Raw genomic sequence first — 20,172 nt, 5'->3', positions numbered from 1 at the left:
CACAGTCACAATTAGTTCAGGGACAGCCCCAAATTAATGGTGGAGCTGGTGCTGGGGACCTCAGGGTGACAGTCCTGGGCTGCTGGCCCCGGCTCGCTCTGTCACCACGAGCAAGTGAGCTCACTTCTGTGTTGTCTTGTGCAAGGAGGATAACTGGTGCTACATGACAGACTCCAGAAAGCATGTTAGAATCAGAGAATTGTTTGGGCTGGAAAAGACCTTTAGGATCATCAAGTCCAACCATTAACTCAGCACTGCCAGGTCACCACTAAACCATGTCTCTTAGCATCATGTCTATGTATCTTTTTAGTATCTCCAGGGATGGTGACTCCACCATTTTCCCATGTGGCCTGTTCCAGGGCTTGACAGCCCTTTTGCAGAAGAAATCACTCCTAATATCTAACCTAAACCTCTCCTGGAGCAACTTGAGGCCATTTTCTCTTGTCCTATTGCTTTGTTACTTGGGAGAAGAGACTGACCCCCACCTGGCTCCAACCTCCTTTCAGGGAGTTGTAGAGAGCAAGAAGGTCTCCCCTCAGCCTCCTTTTATTGACACTAAACAATCCCAGTACTCTCAGCTGCTCCTCACAAGACCTGTTCCCATGCCCTTCACCAGCCTTGTTGCTCTCCTCTAGACCCACTCCAGCCCCTCAATGTCCTACTTAGAGTGAGGGGCCCAAAAACTGATCCCAGTATTCAAAGTGTGGCCTCACCAGTGCTGAGTACAGGGGGATAATCCCTGCCCTGATCCTGTTGGACACACTATTGTTGATCCAAGCCAGGATGCTGTTGGCCTTCTTGGCCACCTGGGTGCACTGCTGGCTCATGTTCAGCTGGCTGTCAACCAACAGCATTTTTTAATATCTGTGTGGCTATTAAAAAAAAAAAAAAAAAAAAAAAAAAGGAAAAGGCTTTTAAAAAGAAAAGGTGGGCACATGAACCCAACCCGGATTTAGAAGGGGGCTTGGAGTGGAGGGCAGAGTGGCAGGACTCTTTGTACAAAGATAAGGGCAGGGTTGCAACACCAAACACGTCAGAAGGGCTTCGTTCCTACTCTGTCCAAGCCCAAATTACCTACGTTGGCAGCAGCCCACCCTGAGCAGACCTGAAGCCACCTCTACCACTGGCAGAGCCTTGCACTCCTGGGTGGCAGAGAAGTCCAAGGCTGCCCAACTGCAGGGTCATCTTCACTGCTTGCTGTCACTGGCTACTCACAACCTCCCCCAGGGCTGCCCAACCTGCCCCTTTTGTTGGCATGGAGAGGGTGGGGGTTGTTTCCCCATCAACCCTCAGCAACCCCATCCCCTTGAGACACTTTTGGTCTCAGGGAATGGTCTACAGCCCCTGCAAACTGGGAAACAGCAGCATGAGGAAGCAGTGCAAGCACCTTGCTGCACAAACCCACTCTCTAAACTAAGTATTTACATGCCCAGAGTGAGCTTGTGGGGGAAGATTGGGGTTTTTTTTCCTCCCACAGCCTCAGCCTGTTCTCTTATAGATAGTTTAGGACACCTCACAGGCTGTCAGCAATGGGCATGATCCTTCTGGACCCACAACACCTTAAAACTGGAATTGTCTGAGGTCTCAGGTAGGGCAGTTCAGCCTTAAATATTAATTTTTTTCTTGAACATATTAGGATTATTATTATTATTATTTTTAAAAATGTTATTTTTGTGCTTGGACTCCTGTGTGCATGAGACTTTTTTGCTCAAGCAAGGATATCTCTGGCATTTCCTTACATTAATTAGAAATAATTTTGAGCCTGCTGCCATCTGTCTGTAGCTCCTTTACTTGGGACTGACTGGGTTCTGACCCGCTACACCTGAGAGTCTCCACAGCAGGCTCAGTCTCTTCTCCAGCTAAAGCAAAATCAATCATTTGGGTAACCTTAAATGAGTGCTTGGGTCTGTTGACTTCACCAGTCCAGGTTAAGCATGTGTTGTAGCAGGACGTGGCTCTAATTTACCCTTAAGGAGGGGACATGGACAACAGCATTTTGCAGGTACCTTTGCTAATTAACAATGTCAGGCTCGGATCCTGTCATTTAATCCACTTGGGCAGCACTCGGGCTTTCTGCACTCTTACTTACAGAGTTGGGAAGTACATGAGGCTGAAATTAATCTGCTAGCCACAGCTAACATGGCCCTGACCTAGCTGGGACTGCGTTTAGCAGCATGAACAGTGCTAACGAAAAGGCAAGACCAAAAATACCCCCAACACAAACCCAATAACCCCAACAAAAACAACCCTGCCAATGCACACTGTGACCAGTTTCCAACTGCAGGGAAAGGCATGTGCTGAGAGCTCCCTGGGATATTCTCCACCCTTGTACAGAGCAAACTGAGCCAAGCAATTTCTAGGTCTCAAATCCCGCCTGTCCCTGCCGTTCTCATCTTCCAGTTTCCCCTGGCTGCTTTTGATGGCCAGCATGTGCTCCTCAGGGGTGGCCCCTGCTTGCTGAAGACACTCGGCCTCTGTGCAAGGTCTGAATGTGTGTAGGGCAGAGCTGGTGAGAGGTAGGTGCTACCTGCTGGGGTTGCTGCCAGACCAGCTTGGAGCTGGCAGAGGCAATGCCTCTTTTGCAAAGAACGCTCCCTGGGGGGAGCCAGGGGACAAGGCTGCTGGGGCATGAAGTAATGCCATGTTAGGAGCAGCAAGGTAAGCATTGGGCATGGCAACCAAGGGGGCTGAGAAAGGGGTGGAGAGGGAGGTATAAGAAATCGGGGGGATTGAACAAGATTGTCCTGACTGTGGTGGTCCAAGGCCCCTCTTACCCTAATTGCGTCATGTTGAGTTACATGAGGAGGGAGGTGGAGGGTTTTTTTGCATGTGCCTCTGCACGTCTTTCTTTATTAATTTGCTTTCCTAAATTGCCCTTCTGTGCAGCCCAGGTAATCTGAAAATCCTCTGGTCACCAGCTCTCAGCTAACCTTGACCCTGGCAGCATCTTCAAAGGGAGCATGGTCCTGCTGCGGAGCCTGCAATGTTTGCTCACCTATCGGGCGAGCAGCTACCGCCTCCCTGCCTTGGGGGGTTTCGTCAGCCTCCCGAAGCGCTCCAGGGGAGACCCATCAGCCACTGCTGCTTGCACAAGGTCAGTCCCCCCACATCCAGTGCAGATAATTCTCCTGCCTCACAGCAAGGTCCCTGTCCTCAGCTGGTGACTGCTGTTGCGGTCTTAGTGGGGCAACTCATTAATGAAGTGCTCACTAAGGTGTTAGGTTCATTTTTCCAGCTCTTGCTAATCATGGGTAAAAGGGGCTGCTCCTCTAGTTCCCCCAGAGTCCAGGTCCCAGTGGCAGTGTGCATGCTGTGATGAGTTCAAACAGAGTCAGCTGTGCCCAGTGGTGGGCAGAGATGGAAGTGATGCTCTGTCAGGACATCAAGTATATGTCTCGTCTCACTTTGGTGTGTTTCAGTTCCTTATGTAGGACCTTGCAGCCCAAAGTGCTTTTCTGGATGGGTCTGGAAATGATATATCTGAATCTGGGAATGTCTTAGCTGTTCAGCACAGGGAGAGGAGAAATGCTGAAGATGCCCATGCTCATTGCAAGGCTGGGGGTTGGACTTACATGATCTTTAAAGGTCATTTCAAACTCAAACTATTCCGTGATTCAGTGATTGTATGCTTGTCACTCCTCCCTCCCAGCCCTGTGCTAGCGCTGGTGGCTGGGGCGTTTCAGGTGCATCAGGCCTCCTCCTAGGATCTAGCCAGTCAACAAAATGGACCATTCCTCCTCACTGTGTGACATCTCTGTTTAAATAGAAAAGAAATCGTTAATTAAGTTATTAATTAACTTTTAATGCTAGCAAAAGACAAATGGTTACCTGGGCTTATTGGACAGGTCTGCATCCTGTTGGGGTTATTAGCCCAGGGGTGACCAGCTCTCCAGCTGCAGGTTCTGCATTGAGGGGCTACCCTTGGAGATGGCCCTGGAGTGTTGGGAAAGAGTTCCAGCACTGCAGGAGCAAAGCTAACAGCCACCTGCCCCAGGGCCTGAGCCACAGGGAGGTTTCATATCCTGTGTTTTTAACCTTTGAATTGCCCATCACAAACACCTTTTTTTTTTTTTTTCCATTTTTTTTATTTTCCCTTCCCCTCTGGTGTGGCATTTCTGCATTTTAAGGCATTCCCAAATTCATGAGGATGCACTTCTAGGGGGTCTAATCAGCCAGACCCCTGTGCCAAGGCCCCTGTGCCAAGAATTAACTTCCTAGGGCAGCTGTGGGCAACATGAGGACAAGGTGGGGTGGGTGGGATGTATGGACAGGGAAGGCAAAGCCATGACCCCTTGACTAGGTTTCGAAACAGAGATTCTAGGATGATTTTGAGCAGAGCACACCTAGGAGCGGGCACATCTTATGCTAACCATGAGAGACTCAACTATCCTGGTCCCCACACCTCTCCAGGAGAGGTGGATGACCTGGCTGTGCCCTGCTCCTGCTGGGTTTGCATTGCTGCTTTGTAATCAGAAGGCTGCAAAGTCCATCCATGACTGACCCTCCCAGCTCACCAGGCGGTTTCCAAGCCTGGCAGTTCTTGCAGGATATAAACCATGTCGGAGGGAAGTGCCGGGGCGGCAAATAAAGGTGTTCCCACGAATTAATAGGAGGAAAAAAGAAAAACATGTGCCAGTTGGGACTCGCCCCTGGAGCGGTGCATTGTCTCTGGCAGGCTCGTTGTGCATTTAGAGCGGGGCCCTTTGAAGACGGATTTAAATCCACTCCTGGGAGGTGTCACCTGTTGGCATCGTGCCTTCCCCAGCTCCCCGGTGAGGTTTTTGTCTGGTTGAACACTGGCGACAATAAGGGTCACTGGAGCACGCAGCTGGGCGAAGGGACAGCCTGAGCTGTTTCCCAAAAAAACCCCGGCAGCATGTAAGGGGAGGAGGGGAAGGCAGGCTCTAAACAAGCTGCGCCTTGAGCTCTGCGAGCTGGTGAGGAGATACTTCTTCCCAGGCTGGCTTCCCGGGAGAGGGCGCAGATCTTCTCCGTGGGCTTGTAAACATGTTGTGCAGGATGAGGGCACGGGCATGGCACTGCCTCCAAATCTCCCCTCACTCCCCAGTCCAGCTCTGAAAACGCTGAGGGTCTGTCCCAGGCTGGGGTTTGCTGGCTGCCATGTATTCGTTGGACGGAGAAATGTTTATACTGCAAGCTGTCTTCACTGCCTGCTTCCCTTTTGGGAAGGGTGAAAAGAGGAGCTGCCGAGTTCTGACGCTCAGATGGCATGAGGGTCGCCCTACGCCACAGAGATTTCCAGCCATAAACACCCCGGGCTTGTTTGCAGCCAGCTCTGGCTTGTTTGCAGCCAAAGTTTCTGTGAAATTTCCAGGTTCGCAAGCACATTTCCAAGAATTTGGAGCTATCAGAGCTGTCAGTGTCCTGAGTAAGCAAATTCTCACTGCAAACCCAGGGAAACTGGCTGGGCATGGCTTTACGTTGCCTGTGGCTTGACAGTTCCTCTTTATGGGAGCTATTTTGGGTTTCTCCTGGCTTGACTGGATCTCAGCACCAGCTCCTGCCTCCTTGTGTTTCAGTGGAGCCGTTAGATTCAGGTGACCACAGCTGAACTTGGTCCAAATAGGAGATACTGAGCTAGTTTCTGTGGGTAAAACCCAGCAGTTGTTTCTGTGTTGAAACTTGTGTTCTATATAGAGGGTGCAGGGATGGGGGTATTCAGAGAAGGCAGTTTCTGTTGTGACGTTTGGAGGGTCAAGCAATGTGAGGAGATGACAAGCATCTGAATTTTAACTTAGATTTGGATAGCCTGAGGGGATTAACACACACTTGTGGCTGCTACAGTGTGGTGGTAAAGAATGAGCTGGCTTGTCCCAGGAGGGAGGGTGGGGATGTGGCTCTTGAGATGGGAAAATAAACCAAGGCGAGGCATTAGCCTGCCATTCAACCTCCTCCTAGATGGAGATTCAGATCTCCTTGGTCCCTGCACTGACTTTGGGTGTGATGGGTCAGGAGTGTCCAGCTTCCAGAGAGACAGAAATGTTGGTGTCACCTCAGCAAGGTTGGCATGGAACCTGTCACCCTGTGGCAGGTGTGGGGGTGGCATGTGCTCAGCCTGCTACCTGCATGTGCATGTAGCTGTGTGCACACATGTGCAGCTCCTTCTGCTAGTGCTGGCATTGTGCTCGCCCATCAGGGCTGGGTTGTGGAGAAGCTGGGATGGGACAGTGAGCAAGCTGCCGGGGTGGAAAAATACTGGGCAGTGCCTACAGTTTGCTGGGTGACCCCTCAACACCCTGCGTGCCTCTGAAGTGGGTGTTTCCCCCACCCACGGTGGGACTGGAGGATTTCTCTTCCTTCGTGTGTCAGTGACCCTGGAGCTAGGGTCCTGGGTGGAAATCCAGCTGCTGGAGGATGTCCCCTGCTCCAAAGGGCAAAGCGGGGCATTGAGCAGACACTGCCTGTTCCCCCTACCCTCAAATCTGAGCACCAAGCCAGAGCCTGAGCTCGGGAGGGGGCTCCAGTTCCCCTTTCCCCGCTGCCCTGTTTACCCAGAGTGGCTGCTTTCCATCCCTGCCAGTTATGCAAAAGCCGCCGCTAATGTAAACGCCGCGGCAAACCCTGGATCCGCTCCCTTCCCACAACCAGCCCCGACCAAGGCTTGTTTTTCCAGGGCCAGGACGGTTGCAAAAGGAACCCAAACCCCACACTTCTACCTTTTCCCCTCTGCTTTCTGGGCTTCTCCACCCACTAATCCCTCAATGCGGGACGAAGCAGGGGGTTTCCCTTCCATTCCGGGTGACAGGGACGACCCTGCCGAGGAGGAGAGGGAGGGAAGTGGCCCTTTATCCCCCCCTTACCCCGGCCCCGTCCTGCCCCCGGCCCGCCCGTCGCTGCCCAATCAGTGCGGCGGGGCCGGCGCTGCGGCGCCATTAAAGCGGCGGCGGCGGGCGCGGCCCCGGGACCGAGCGTGGGAGCCCCGCGTCTGTCCGCAGACACCGGCACCCAGCACAGGTAACAGTCCCGAGGGCAGGGGGGTGTCCGCGTCCTCCCCGCGCAGCCCCTTGGGGCCCCGTGGTGGTGGGGACGACAGCTCCGCCTCTTCCCGGGGCTCCCCGGTTGTTTGGTCGGCGGCGGTCAGACCGTGTAGAGGAAATTCCTTCTTCTCTTGTTTTTCTGTCTTTTTTTTTTCTTTCTTTTTTTTTTTTTCCCTTTCCCTGGAGTGGGGGAGTGGAGAGGCAGTTCCAGTTTCTTCTCGAAAACAGATGGTTTGGGCTGGTTTCTCTTCGCAAGGTGTCTGTGGACTTGGCAACGTTGGGTTAACGGTTGGATTCGAGGATCTTAAGGATCTTTTCCAACGTAAATGATTTTATGTACGTGGGGTTGACGTTTCTCTTAGTGGAGTGGGGCTGTCCCCGAGCGAGCGGAGCCTCCCCGAAGCTATCAGAGCCTCCTCCGGGGCGAGCGAAGCCTCCCTGGGGTCATCGAAGCCGGAGGGTGGGCCAGCGGACCCCCACCATAGCAGGGTGGGTAGGAGGAGGCTGGTTTGGGCAGCCCCAGACTTTCTGCTGAAGGGCAGTAGGGTGTTGGGAGTGAATTTCCAGATCACGTTAAATTTTCAGTAATTGGCGTTTTTGGGCTCTCGTGAATGTGCCTGGGCTCTGGCTGCCGTGGTCCTGCACTGGTTGGCCCTGGCAGCCCAGCTTCAGGCTGTGCTGGGCTTTCTGGGGATGCTACAGCTCTGGGAGCAGAGCCCCTTTAGCCTCCTCATCGCTGCCTGGGTTGTTCAGGGGTTCCTCACGCTGCCTGTTGCTCTCCTTTGAGCTCTGCTGTCCTGGGTGAGCCTGGTCTAAACTTCAGACCAGCTAATGCAAGAAAGTAGTCAGGGCTGGCCAGCCCTCCTCATGAAGCAAGTAGACTAAGAAAGCCCTAGCTAAGCTTTCCTGGGCATTAGACTTGCTCTGGAGTTGTGAGCATGGCTGAGGAGCACTTTTGAAGGCTTGGTGGATAAGATCTAGCTTATTGGCAGGACGTGGGTAGGAGTTTGGTTATTAATGGGACACTTTGAGGAGATCGCTTCTCGAGTAAGGTTTTGTCTAGCGGCTTGCAGAATGGCATGGGACCACTGAAGCTGGCAATCAGCCCTGTGACCAGGCTATCTTGTGTTCCTCTCTGGCTGGAGGGTGAAAAAATTTGGGAATGCAGGAAGGGCTCATAGTTGAGGTTGTTTTTTGTATCCCTCTTGCAGGAATCCCTTTGTCCGGTCTGCAGCCATGGCCACCTCGGCAAGCTCCCACCTGAGCAAAGCTATCAAGCACATGTACATGAAGCTGCCACAGGGTGAGAAGGTCCAAGCCATGTACATCTGGATCGATGGGACAGGGGAGCACCTCCGCTGCAAAACCCGCACTCTGGACCATGAGCCCAAGAGCCTCGAAGGTGAGAAGGCGGGTGGAGGATGCTTGGATGCTCTGGAAAACGGATGCCATTGCTCTCTTCATGGCAGAAGGATGATACTTGGGGAAGATGCTACTCTTCATCCCCTCCCAGATACCTCTTTCCCCAGATACCCTTGGGGGGACGTTCCCAGCTCTCCAGATGCGGAGTTCCACTGAGATGCCCAGGGTTGGGAGGCTGCCCCTGGCACTGCCCCTACTGCGGAGGGGGCTGTTGGCAGGGGCTGGGGCTGTTGGCAGGGGTTTGGCAGCCCATTGACTCCCGAGTACTCGTTTTGGCCGGAAGTAGTTTGGCAGAAGAAAGTGGAGGGGAAAGAATGGAGCTATCCGGTGTAATTAAGAGCTTGTGTCCCTCAGAACAAACAGTCCCAGCTTACACAATAATAGCATTAGGATTTTCCCCAGGTTGCCATGGTGCTGGCTGGAGACAGTTATGAAATGAAAATACTGTGTGTGTGACTGAGCAGAATTATCTTTCTGGGGTTTTTTTCCTTCTTTTTTTCTTTTTGTTCCCTTCTCCTTTCCCCTTTTCTCTCTAAGGGAGTGGTTGGCACAGCTCCTCTGCAATCTTTGTCCTTCCCATCCTCCCTCTTTTCCCCCAGGATACAGAGGAGATAACATTGCCCGGGTGGAGTTCACTGCTGCTCCTGCTGTGCTTTGACCTGGAGGGCAGTGTGCAGCCCTGAGGGGTGGCCGAGGGGACCACGCTGGCCATACTCCTCCATATGAGACTCCACCTAAATGTGTTTTGCTTTCCCATCTTTTCGAGGCCACACATGGTATCTCATGGCTCCCCTTGTTCCTACAGCTTGAGGATGTGTTACGCTCTGCCCTCCCCCAGCTTGTCCAGCCACTTCTGTAAGGAGACTGGATGTTCTGCTCATCCCTGTGGTTCTTGCAACATGGGAAACAGCCTTAGTGGTGCTCAGTTCACTTGGGCTTGGCCAGCAGCCCAGCTCCTTCTGTTTCTCAGGGTGGCTGGGGAGTTGCATTACCCTGTTTTTCGCTTGTTTTGTTGGGGATTTTTTGTTGTTGTTGTTGTTTTTGTAGGGTTTTGGTTTTTGTCTTTTTTTTTGGCTTTTCCCATTTGGAACAAAATCAGCTGAGCTGGTATTAAACCTAAAGTAAGCCTGTCCTCTGCAAGCATCTTCACCTCTGTCACACTGGAGGGTGGTCAGGACCCCATCGCCTGGTGACCAGGGACCCTGGGTCACTGTGGCTTGTTTCTCTTTCTGCTCCAGATCTCCCTGAGTGGAATTTTGATGGCTCCAGCACTTACCAATCTGAAGGCTCCAACAGTGACATGTACCTGCGACCTGCTGCCATGTTTCGAGACCCCTTCCGCAAGGATCCCAATAAACTAGTTCTCTGCGAGGTCTTCAAATACAACCGCCAGTCTGCAGGTGAATGGACCACCTTCTCCCTTCTCCTGCTGGAGGTGGTGTTTCTGGGGAGGGCAAAGGGAGGCCTGTCCAAATGATGTTCCTGCCCTTAGCGTCGTGCACAACACAAAAATAATCTCTGCTCTGAAAGTAAAAAAAAAAAAAGGCAAAGTGCTGGTGGTGGAGAAAGGGCTGGTCCTGGGATGCTTTACAAACACTGCTAGGACTCAAACTATAAATAAAATGGAGATAGGGAATGGAGGTGGAGATGCCAATGAAGCCTTGTGTTGCTTTTCCGTTCTAGAGTCAAATCTCCGACACACCTGCAGGCGGATTATGGATATGGTGTCCAACCAGCACCCCTGGTTTGGAATGGAGCAAGAGTACACTCTTCTGGGCACAGATGGACACCCATTTGGCTGGCCTTCCAATGGTTTCCCTGGGCCCCAAGGTAATCCTTTGGGAGTCTGCACTGGAGCAAGTCAGGATTTCCTAATACTGCGTTTGAATTGTAATCCGTGTGATGCAGCTTAAGTGCTTCAGGCCAGCTGAAGAATCTGAGATGTTTCTAGAAGTGAGAGTGGACAACAGCAAGGAGGATATTGGCATGAATTAACCCATGAGATTAAGGTCATTGCAGAAGGGCTAAGATGGTGATGGGCCACATCTAAATTTGCTGCGTGGTTTGTTAGTCTGCGGGTGATTTAAAGTCTTGCCCAGCATGGCACAGCACAAGCGCACACTATCAGAGGGACTTGCTCTCCATCAGTGCCCTGCTAGTACATCCATCAGAAAGAGAGTTTGGGGGTTTCCACGCATCCTATGCCTCTGGGGAGTTTTCTGTGTGTGATCTTTCTTCACTAAGTTTAAGCCTTTTTCCTTTCTGGAAACTCAACGCTGCGCTGTTGTTCACCTGTGCTGTTGCAGGTCCATACTACTGTGGCGTAGGGGCAGACAAAGCCTATGGCAGAGACATTGTGGAGGCCCACTACCGAGCGTGCCTTTATGCTGGTGTGAAAATTGGAGGAACCAATGCAGAAGTGATGCCAGCCCAGGTAAATTGTTTTGAGATGCCTCTTGGAGTGAGATAGTACAGAAGAATCCCAAGCAGCAGGAGCTTTTGGCTCTGAGCCATGTCACTCTATCAACAATCAGAGCATAAGGGGGTGGGAAGTGCCTCACGGTGAATATCTCTGCACCACTGAGCTGGTGACTCCTCCTCCTTGTAGTGGGAGTTCCAGGTGGGACCATGTGAAGGGATTGAGATGGGGGATCACCTCTGGATCGCGCGCTTCATCCTTCATCGGGTGTGTGAAGACTTTGGTGTCGTCGTGTCCTTCGATCCCAAACCCATTCCTGGGAACTGGAACGGTGCTGGCTGTCACACCAACTTCAGCACCAAGAGCATGAGGGAAGATGGAGGTCTCAAGTAAGTCTTTTGAGATGGGCCAGTAGTGTCTGTTTAGCAGGCAGCAGGCTGGACTTTGTTAGTAGCAACAAGCTTTCTGCAGAGTTTTGATGGGATGAGAGATGTCATTCTGGTGCCTGGTGTTTTGTTTGAGCTTTTCTTCTGGATATATGTTTTATTTGATTGATTTTTTTTTTTTTCTATGATAACACTCCCATCTCAGTGCTGGGTGGGAAATTCAGCCAGCAGTATAGCTCCTCCACCAGTGTTGCTGGAAGCATGGGTGGCCAAGATGCAGCTATTCATAACAGGCTGCTGTCCAGCTCTTGACCAGCCAGTGCTGCAAACAAATTCAGTATAGACCCTTTTTGTATAACCACGATGAAAGAGAAAGACAATTTGCTTCTGACTAGGCTGGGCTGTGGTAGCTAATGACACATTCTCTTAAGCAGCAAGATCTGGATGTGTAAACCCCAAGTTTCCTTATGGGATGGGTGTGTTGAGTGCCAGCAGGGACCTTGCAGCACTGGTTTGCAGTGAAGCTCTATGAAGGGGCTCCTCCTGGCAGCTGTGTTTTCTTGCCTTAATCTTGGTGGTGCCAAAACTGAGCCATGCCTCCTTTTCCTAGCTCCTTCATTCCCCAGGAGAACGAGCCAACCCATGACCCTGTGAGCTTACCAGATAGATGCTTGTGTGTTAAGAAACATCCCCTCTGAGCACAAGCTCCCCTGTGGGATTTGGCCGTGGGCTGAACTGGTGGTGTCTCATGCACAGCACCACTGAGGGACTCTGTGGAATTTGGCCATGGGGATCCTTTTCCAAGAACCAGCCTGGGTCAGCAGTGTCAGTGTTGCCATGATCAGAAAAGTGGCTTGTAGGGCATAAGGCTTCATCGTGAAGCGGCCTGGGGACAGCCATGAACCCCTTGTGGCTTGGATGCAATGGTCAAGTGGCTCAGCTCGTACCCATTCATCAGACAACTCACTGCACCTTCCCCTCTCCCTTGCTCTCTTCACAGGCACATCGAAGAGGCCATTGAAAAGCTGAGCAAGCGTCACCAGTACCACATCCGTGCCTACGACCCCAAGGGAGGGCTGGACAACGCCCGGCGCCTGACGGGTTTCCACGAGACGTCCAACATCAACGAGTTCTCCGCCGGCGTGGCCAACCGCGGCGCCAGCATCCGCATCCCCCGGAACGTGGGCCACGAGAAGAAAGGCTACTTCGAGGACCGCCGACCCTCCGCCAACTGCGATCCCTATGCCGTGACGGAGGCTCTGGTCCGCACGTGTCTCCTCAACGAAACCGGCGATGAGCCTTTTGAGTACAAGAACTAAGCAGACTGCCCCTGCAGACGCCGCCCTCCCCTCACGCTCCCTGCACCCCTAAGCTTCTCTTCTAGATGTAATCCTGAGGGTACAAGATAACACGTTTTGTGTCTCAGTAACTCTTGTTGTCCTGAGGTGGGGGAGGAGGGCAGATTTAGTTTTATCGATGTCTGTTTGTCGTTGACTCTTCAGAGGATGGGAGGAGGAGGAGGAGAGGGCGTTAGAGAACTTTTAACCACTGTTTTTTGTTTTTTTGATTTTTTTTTTTTTTTTTTTTTGTCTAATTCATGTGTATGGGGTCCGGTGGCTTCCAGGGACAGACTGCACACACAAAAAGCCAGCAGGCGAGTGGAAAGCTTAAAAGCTGAATTCCCCAAGAGTCAAATTTGGGGTGTTAGCCCCCACCGCTGATTCTTCTGCAGACTGATGGTTCTCTAAAGTTGGTGCCCTTCTGTGGAGAGGGGAAGATAGAGGCTATGATGGAACCCTGCATGCTCGCTCCTGCCTGTGTGATTGGGAGATCTTCACCCTCTGGCCACTCAGAGGTTTCTGGGAATCTTCTGGCATTTGAGCTCAGCATAGGAGCGTTGAGGAGAACTGGTTCTGTCACTGGAAGTCAACTGGTCTCTGGCTCATAACACAGAGTGAAGTAGTATTTTTCTATTTAAATACAAAAACAAGAAAAAAAATCTGTGAAAGTGGTTTTTGGTTTTTTTTTTTTGTAAAGAGATGATGTTCCAATGACTCACCCGGCTAGAGCAGGCAGAGCTCCTGAGGATGCTGCCAGGGGGCCTCCAGGTGGGACTGAGGGTGAGCTTGGAAGGCTCGGTAGAGGAGACTTGGAAGAGATTTGTTTCAGCGTGGAGTGGAGTTTGCAGGAGGCGGTTCCCAGACCCGGGAAGCCTGCAGAAGCCTTTCTTACTGTAACTTGAGCAGCCGCCGCACGCTCACAAGCGTGCAGATCAACAGGAGGAAGGAGTCCTGAACTAAAAGTTGACAGGTCAACTTAACCATGTTCTGGACAGAGCTGTGGGTGATGTACCGTTCCAGCGGGGCTAGCACATCACTAAAGCAGGGCTTTTGATAAAGGAAAAAAAAAAAAGAAGTTTTAGAATTACTATTTTTTTTTTCATGATATTCTTAGTTTCTAAAGCAGAAGGGTTTTACAGAGACTGTTGATGTCACTGTTGTGTCCTGGCTCTTGGGCTGCCTGTCAGCCAGGTGTGATAGGGGCTAGGAGAAGAGAGAGGACACCTGTCCCTCCCAGCTCGTGCTGGGATGGTTTCAGACGTTCCAGGATTTTACACTTGGATATCTTAGATGGTGCCAGTTATATTCTGCATTTGGACTTCTTCCGAATAGTTTTGTCTTTTTTGTAATAAAAAAAAGAAAAAAAAGAACAAAACCTGAACTCTGACTTCTGCCTCCTTTCTGTGACTCATCCTGGCAGCTTCTTCAGTACATGTGTTGCCTTCATTTGGAGGTGGTTTGACTCTGATAGTGGCTTTTCATTTGGGAGGTGAGGTTTTTTTTTTTTAGGGCAGGGGTCTTGCAGTCCATGGTGCTCTCTAGAAAATGGGGGTTTGTAGGTGGGTGTTGGTTCTCTTGTGAGTAAAGGTCCACCTTTGACTGGAGTATGTTTCTCTTGGTACGAGAAAGGGACTGGGCTTGTGAGTGTCCACTGGGCTTGTGAGTATCCACTGGGCTTGGAGTGTTATGGGGTATGTAGAGATTGTTTGTGCAGGTCCTCAGCCTCCTTCATGCAAGTTCTACAGGATGTAGAAATCCTACAGCAAACAGAATTGCAGCAAACTTCATGGAGAAAAAAAAAAAAAAATGAAGGGCTTTCTGGAAAAGGACTCTTTCCCACTTTTCCTGTTGAAAAAATGCTGCTCATCCACCTTTGGTATAAACCCAGGCATCTAGAAAAGTAAGCAAGGTAGTAAAAATGTGTCCCATTGCTCCCACAGTTCTTCATTTATCTTGTACTGTTTCCCAGCTCCCCAAGAGGCCCTTTCTTTAACCATTCCTAACTTCAAAACATGGATTAACCACACAGGAGCATCCTGCTGGACTGATGAGCCCATTCCTGCCATCATATTTTTGTGGTCTTCTGCATCTCCCTTCTGGGAGATGTGCAAGGCAGCCCCTTCCTCACCACAGTCCCCAAATTACTTTATCTCTGTGGGTGGTGGTAGAGTGAGTAGGTTGGAATGGCACAGGAGCAGAAGCAAAACAGACACCGTGTGCTTCTCTCTGATCATGACGTGACCATGAAGACTTTGGCCTCTGGGCTGCAGCAGGGCTGCTGCAGTCAGAAGAAGTTGATGCTGCTCTGGAATAAATCAGGAGCCCAGAAACACTTGGGCTTTCTGCTGCTTTGGGTGCAGGGCAAAGGCAGCTGCTGTGCTTTCTGCCCTCCAAGAAAACATTAGAGAGGCATCTAAATTAAGGAAACTTCTGTAAGAGTATTTGCAAAGAAGGAGGGGCAAGACATAGTAAGGTTTTTCTTGAGCTTTCTGTATCTTCAAACACTCTGCATCCTTAAGGCTGGAGCCCTGTCCCTCCAGGGACCCTCTTCTGGGGAACAAAGGAATTGGGAGAAGGAGGCAGGGCTTAGCTTTTGCTCCCCAGCATCAGCAGCAGGCAAGGCAGTAGGTGATGGGCAGCCAGGGTTTGTCCTGAGGGCAAACAGCATCTCCCTGTGTCTCACAGAGCATTCTCAGTGCAGAGACATGGTGTGCCATTTGCGTGCCCCTGCAGAGGCTGCCATCTCCAGGCTGGCCATCAGGGTGATAACAGGAGCAGGCATCAATCCTTTACTTCTCCAACTGCCTTGAACATAAATTTAGGACAGGAGCTTGATGCCTAATGGCTCCTTTTGTTCTCAGCTGAGAAAGCATTTATCCACTCACTTCACAATTACCCAGCTGAAAACAAGGTTGAGACAACATTGTGCTGCAAAATGGCTTTCCAGATGATTATTAAAAATATATATGTAAGGAAAGATTATAATGAATTGGAAGGACAAAAGAAAAATCCCTCATTTCCTCCTGACATTGTTTTCTTTTTGCCTAAAGTCTCACTGCTGGGTCTGCTTGCAGCTACCCAAACACCATTTCCCGTCTATGTAGGCTAGAGAGGACTCCTCTTAAGGCTGTGGAGCCCCAAACCTCCAGAGGCTGAGTTTGCTGCTTTATGTATTGATATAAAGCATTTTGACTTTTAATCTCAGCCTCTCAGGATGAAGGGATTCTTTTGCTCTGTTCACTCACACAGCCTTAGAAATGTGAGCAATGATATAGACAAGCTCCCTGAGTGCAAGAAGCCGTCAGTATGGGTCTCACAGGGTCTGCTAGGCACATCAGAGCATCAGGAACTGCTGCCAACGAAGCGGGCAAAAATAGCACCAGCTTCTTGAAGTGCCTGTTGGTTCTGCTCCCTTTTAATCAAGCACCAGTGTAAGAGACAAGGCTGCTCCAAGATGATTAATATATCAGCTCACATGCCAGGCTTTCCCCTGCAACTGAATTTGAGGGCAATCAAAATAAGATTAGCCACAGCTCCCTTCAAATGCAGCCTGCAGCAGACGAGCTCATCAAGATTGCACTTGCAGCATCTTTGAACACTGGGTTGTGCCAGCCCAATTACCATCAGCACAGGAGGGCTATTCTTCTCCTGAGAAGAATCAGATATGTCTGGTTGGGTTTCTTCTACCCTCTCACACTTTCAGAATGCCCTGATGCTAGTCCAGTAGCTACATGCCACTTCATTTTCTTTTTGTGTGTGTGTGTGTGTGTTTTAGGGTTGTTTGATCTTCCTAGATGGCTCTGTTTGGTAGATCAGCCTCTGCATCCACAGGATGGTAAGGGGTTGAAAAGGGGCCTCTGGAGATCATCTAGGCCAACCTCTCTGCTTACTCAGATATGCCTAGATTAGGTTGCCCAAGATCACAGTGTCCAGGTGGGTTTGGAATCTTTTCAGAGAAGGAGACTCCACAACCTCTCTGGGCAGCCTGGAACAGTGCTCCAGCACCCTCACAGTGAAGAAGTTTTTACTTATGTCCAAGTGAAACCTCCTGCGATCTAGTTTGTGCCCATTGTACCCTGTCCCGTTACTGGGTACCATGGAAAAGAGCCCAGCCCTATCCTCATGACCTCCACCCTTCAGCTACTGATAAGCATTTGTAAGATCAGTCTTCTCTTTTCCAAGTTAAAGAGCCTGGAATGAAATGAAATCTGTATGGAGCACTCTAGCTATGACCACCTTTCTCTTCCTGAATGTACCTTCTGGAGGAGAAATCAGCCAGACTCAGGTGGGTAAAATTTTGCTGAGCTGTCTTTTGGATGCTGTTACCTGGGTGGGAGAGAGGCAAAATTGTTTTTATTTGTCCAAATCCATGTTTTTCCCTTCTCCTGAGATGCTGAACCTGGCCTGTGTGACTGTCCTGGATCTCTTTCTGCCTGTGGATTGATGGGATGGTCCCAGGAAGGGAGCCAGACACAGCCTGCAGAAGGGGTGAGTTGCAGAGCTCTGCAAGAGCTTCTGCTCATGCTTGAACCTTAAGTTATCAGAGCAGCCCTGCACTGCTCTCTTGAAACGCTCAGTTCTGATTAAACTGAGGAGAGCTGCTTAGGAAACAAGTGGAAGCTCTTGAAAGGGAAGATCTTAGGTCTCCCTGGCCAGCTGGATGCAGGGTCAAACCTGAGGTGGCTTGTGAGTGGGTCCTCCACCCAGGAGTGGCTCTCCTGGCTCTCCAGCTGGGACTCTTTGCTGGCTGATTAAGGGACTAGGTTGCCCAGGACTTGTGGTATGGAGAGAAGAATAACTTTTCCTGAGGTCATGTAGATCATAGGAGGTATCAGTCATTGAGTAATGACCCACCTGGATGCTTAGAGGTGTTGCTGGTTAATTGCCTGGTTCATGAGAAAACGGTGATCTCAGTTTGCTCCTTGTGACTCTGTTTTGAACCACTGCTGGGTGTTTTGGGACTGTCCCCCTCCCTTGGGCAATGACCTTTGACGAGAACACACAGAGAAGGGCTCTGGACAGACCCAACTCAGCTGCTCTCTGCACTGAAGTGTCTCCAGGGTCTCCATCCCCAGTGGGGTATGATGTTGGTCAGAGCCTCTCCCAGCTGCTCCTGGAGGTGTCTGGCTTGTGTTTGGAAGGAAGATCTGGTGTTGGGGGATTCTTGTGAGGCTAGCTCCCAAAACCTGCAGTGGCCTTGCACACAAGGCATGTATGTGTTGAAACACAGGGTCAGAGGGGGAAACTAGGGGGAAAATCTACGTTCTGTGACTCCAGGAAGAGCAGCAGGGCTTCGGCTCTTCACAGTCATGTGGTAGTACTGGGCCCTTTGCCTCTCCTAATCCCTCTCCTTCACTGCTCCTTTCCTCCCTTCCCTGCTGAGGTGGTGTGGGAGTCCTGGGACAGGAGGCAGCTAGGTTTTACGTCACAAAAAAATGTCTTTCCCCTCCCCCTCCCCCCTTTTTTTTCTTCTCCATCCCAGCCTGCCCACAGGCTGGCACGGCCAGGCTGTGTTTTTTTCATAAGCTGCATTATGTAAGCCATGTCTTGAGTGGGGATGTGGTGCCAACTTGGACTCTGCAGCGGGAAGGAGCCACATTCCTCTGCTGCTGGGTTTAATCCCTGCCTCCAGCCACGGTTGGTTTGCTGGGAGGAATCGCAGGGCTGTGCTGAGCTTTCGAATCCCTTGCCCCAGGTGGAGCCAGCTCATTTCAGTGAGAGTCTTGCTTTCCTTCATCAACAAGTTGTCCCCATGACTCCTTTTAGCAAGCCCTTTCTTTGGCTACTGGCCGGGTTGGCCCAGGTGTGAATACATACCTCAGGACCTTCCTCTCCTCCCCTTGTTGATTGAACTCTCCATACTCTGTGGCTGAGACTGTTCTTGCTCAGAAAGGCTGCTGGGGGAGAAAAATGGAAGTGTGGAGTTCTATAATTCTAGCCCAAAATCCAATGGCAAGGGTGGGTTGCCAGGCTAGCATGGAAAACAGGTAGGTCACAGTGGCTGGAGATGATCACATTGGTGCCAACAGTTTCTCCATCTGTCCCACCACTGACTGCCCTCTCAGGGTGACATGTCTGTAGGATGTGACTCCTGTGCCACTAAGGATCTGGAAAAGCTGTGGAGATCCTGCACTCTGGGGTCCTGTGGCACTAGCCTGACTGGGTGTATGGTGCCGGACAGCAATGAGTGTGTGGCAGGGTGTTTGTTGGCTCCCCAAAAGCCTGACATGGTTTATCATCAGACTTGGTAGACTTAGATAACAGTTGGACTTGATGATCTTGGAGGTCTTTTCCAACCAAAAGGACTCTATGATTCAGAGTTGAGCTCATGATTGATGATGACCCCCATGGAGCCCCATATGGAGCCCCATATGGCTCCACACAGATTCAGAAGGAAAGGTCATCTTCCTTCACTCAGGTTTTAGATGAAGCTGACAGCAGTGATGCCTTGCTGTGTGTTTTCGTGTCCTGTGGGTGGATGAGGCACTAGACTCCACAGTTTTTGCTGCCAGCTTTCCCCAGTGTCAAACACACTGTTAAAATGAGAATTATTAATCAGATGGAGGTTTAGACTGCTTTTTCTCATCACAGATCTGGGTGGCTCAAGCCCATCCAGGTGGCTCAAGCCCACCCATGTGGCTCATGGAGATGCTGAACAGCTGAATGAATTGCTGCTTCTGTCCTGAGCCAGAGCTTAGCCAAAATGCTTAAAATACTGGGAAGGTGAGTGGGTAGGAGCCTCCTCCCCACTGAGGTGAACCTGTAGATTGTGGAAGGCACATTGGCCAGCAGGTACTTGGGAAAATGCTAGGATCAACATTTGCTTCAACCAAAAAAAGCAACCTGTTCAACACCTTACTGTATTTAGGGGATCCTGAGCAAGCCACCAAGTTCAGGGCAGGAATAGCCACAGCCAGGGCTATGTTATCTGGATGCTGTTTCCTTTTAGGAAGCTGCCTAGGATCAGCTGGGCTTCGAGATGGGCTTAGCATGTCTCTGAAGCTTGGAGGCCAGGGCTTCAGCTGGCTGAATCACTGCTTGCTCTGAAATATGAGGTGTTTTCAGACTGTTTTCCCCCCAGACAGATCACACATGCAGGGTGATTAACTGGCTCCATTTGTTCTACCTCTCCTTGTGGCTGGCTTCCCTGGCAAGGTCTCCATCTGCTCCTTAAAATGCTTTCACTGTAGCATGGATACCTTCCCTTCTAGCAAATAGCTGTGCCAGGGATCAGCAGGCTGCACTGTCAATGAGGGCTGTAGACCCACGAGGAAGCACTTCATTAAGAGGAGAAGATGCTTTGCTGAGGAAGTTTTTTACCTGTCATTCATCTCTCTAGGAAGAATCAAGTTGCTCATGAAGCTGGCTGGGGAAGGAGGTGGTCTCTGGCAAGGCTGTCCTCTGCACCATTTTGAAGCTGTGCACACAGCTTGGGGCTGTGCATTGTGTACCAGGGGCCAGGGACACTCCATGGATGAAGGTTTGGGATGAAAGAACATCCTAAAGATTTGTGGCATGCTACAAATCTGTGCCATGGAAACATCCTGATCAGAGTGAGATGTTTCATCTGGGTCATTTGGTTTCTGTTTTCATGGGGAGGGAAAAGA

General features: G+C 50.8%; 1 protein-coding gene across 7 annotated transcripts; it reads left to right on the top strand.

The window, feature by feature from the left end:
- Window positions 1–3,045: 3,045 nt before the first annotated feature.
- GLUL (glutamate-ammonia ligase) lies at window positions 3,046–13,894 on the top strand. Of its 7 annotated transcripts, XR_008489157.1 has the most exons (8): window positions 3,046–3,094; window positions 8,210–8,400; window positions 9,659–9,820; window positions 10,104–10,250; window positions 10,727–10,854; window positions 11,029–11,228; window positions 12,226–12,623; window positions 12,850–13,894. XR_008489157.1 is itself a non-coding variant. In XM_054383923.1 (7 exons), exons 2-7 carry the CDS (start codon window positions 8,235–8,237, stop codon window positions 12,542–12,544), a joined length of 1,122 nt encoding a protein of 373 aa, XP_054239898.1. In that variant the 5' UTR covers window positions 3,046–3,094; window positions 8,210–8,234; the 3' UTR covers window positions 12,545–13,894. The 7 variants fall into 7 exon arrangements, 6 of the variants coding, with proteins under 6 accessions (XP_054239898.1, XP_054239900.1, XP_054239902.1 ...); XM_054383923.1 differs by having other exon boundaries at window positions 12,226–13,894; XM_054383925.1 differs by lacking the exon at window positions 3,046–3,094 and adding an exon at window positions 5,432–5,558 and having other exon boundaries at window positions 12,226–13,894.
- The last annotated feature ends 6,278 nt before the right edge of the window (window positions 13,895–20,172 follow it).

The sequence above is a fragment of the Indicator indicator genome, chromosome 10 (assembly GCF_027791375.1).
Source record: "Indicator indicator isolate 239-I01 chromosome 10, UM_Iind_1.1, whole genome shotgun sequence".
Lineage (NCBI taxonomy): Eukaryota > Metazoa > Chordata > Aves > Piciformes > Indicatoridae > Indicator > Indicator indicator.
The sequence above is the reverse complement of the archived record's forward strand: the minus strand, read 5'-3'. Positions and strand labels throughout refer to the sequence as shown.

What these genes read in the sequence shown, in the direction of transcription:
- GLUL (XM_054383925.1), top strand. Translation starts at nt 5,470, where the DNA reads ATGGGAGCTATTTTGGGTTTCTCCTGGCTTGACTGGATCTCAGCACCA. An exon ending in ATACAACCGCCAGTCTGCAG is followed by an intron (nt 9,821 to 10,103) that starts GTGAATGGACCA and finishes TTTCCGTTCTAG; the next exon opens with AGTCAAATCTCCGACACACC. An exon ending in AGGGAAGATGGAGGTCTCAA is followed by an intron (nt 11,229 to 12,225) that starts GTAAGTCTTTTG and finishes CTCTCTTCACAG; the next exon opens with GCACATCGAAGAGGCCATTG.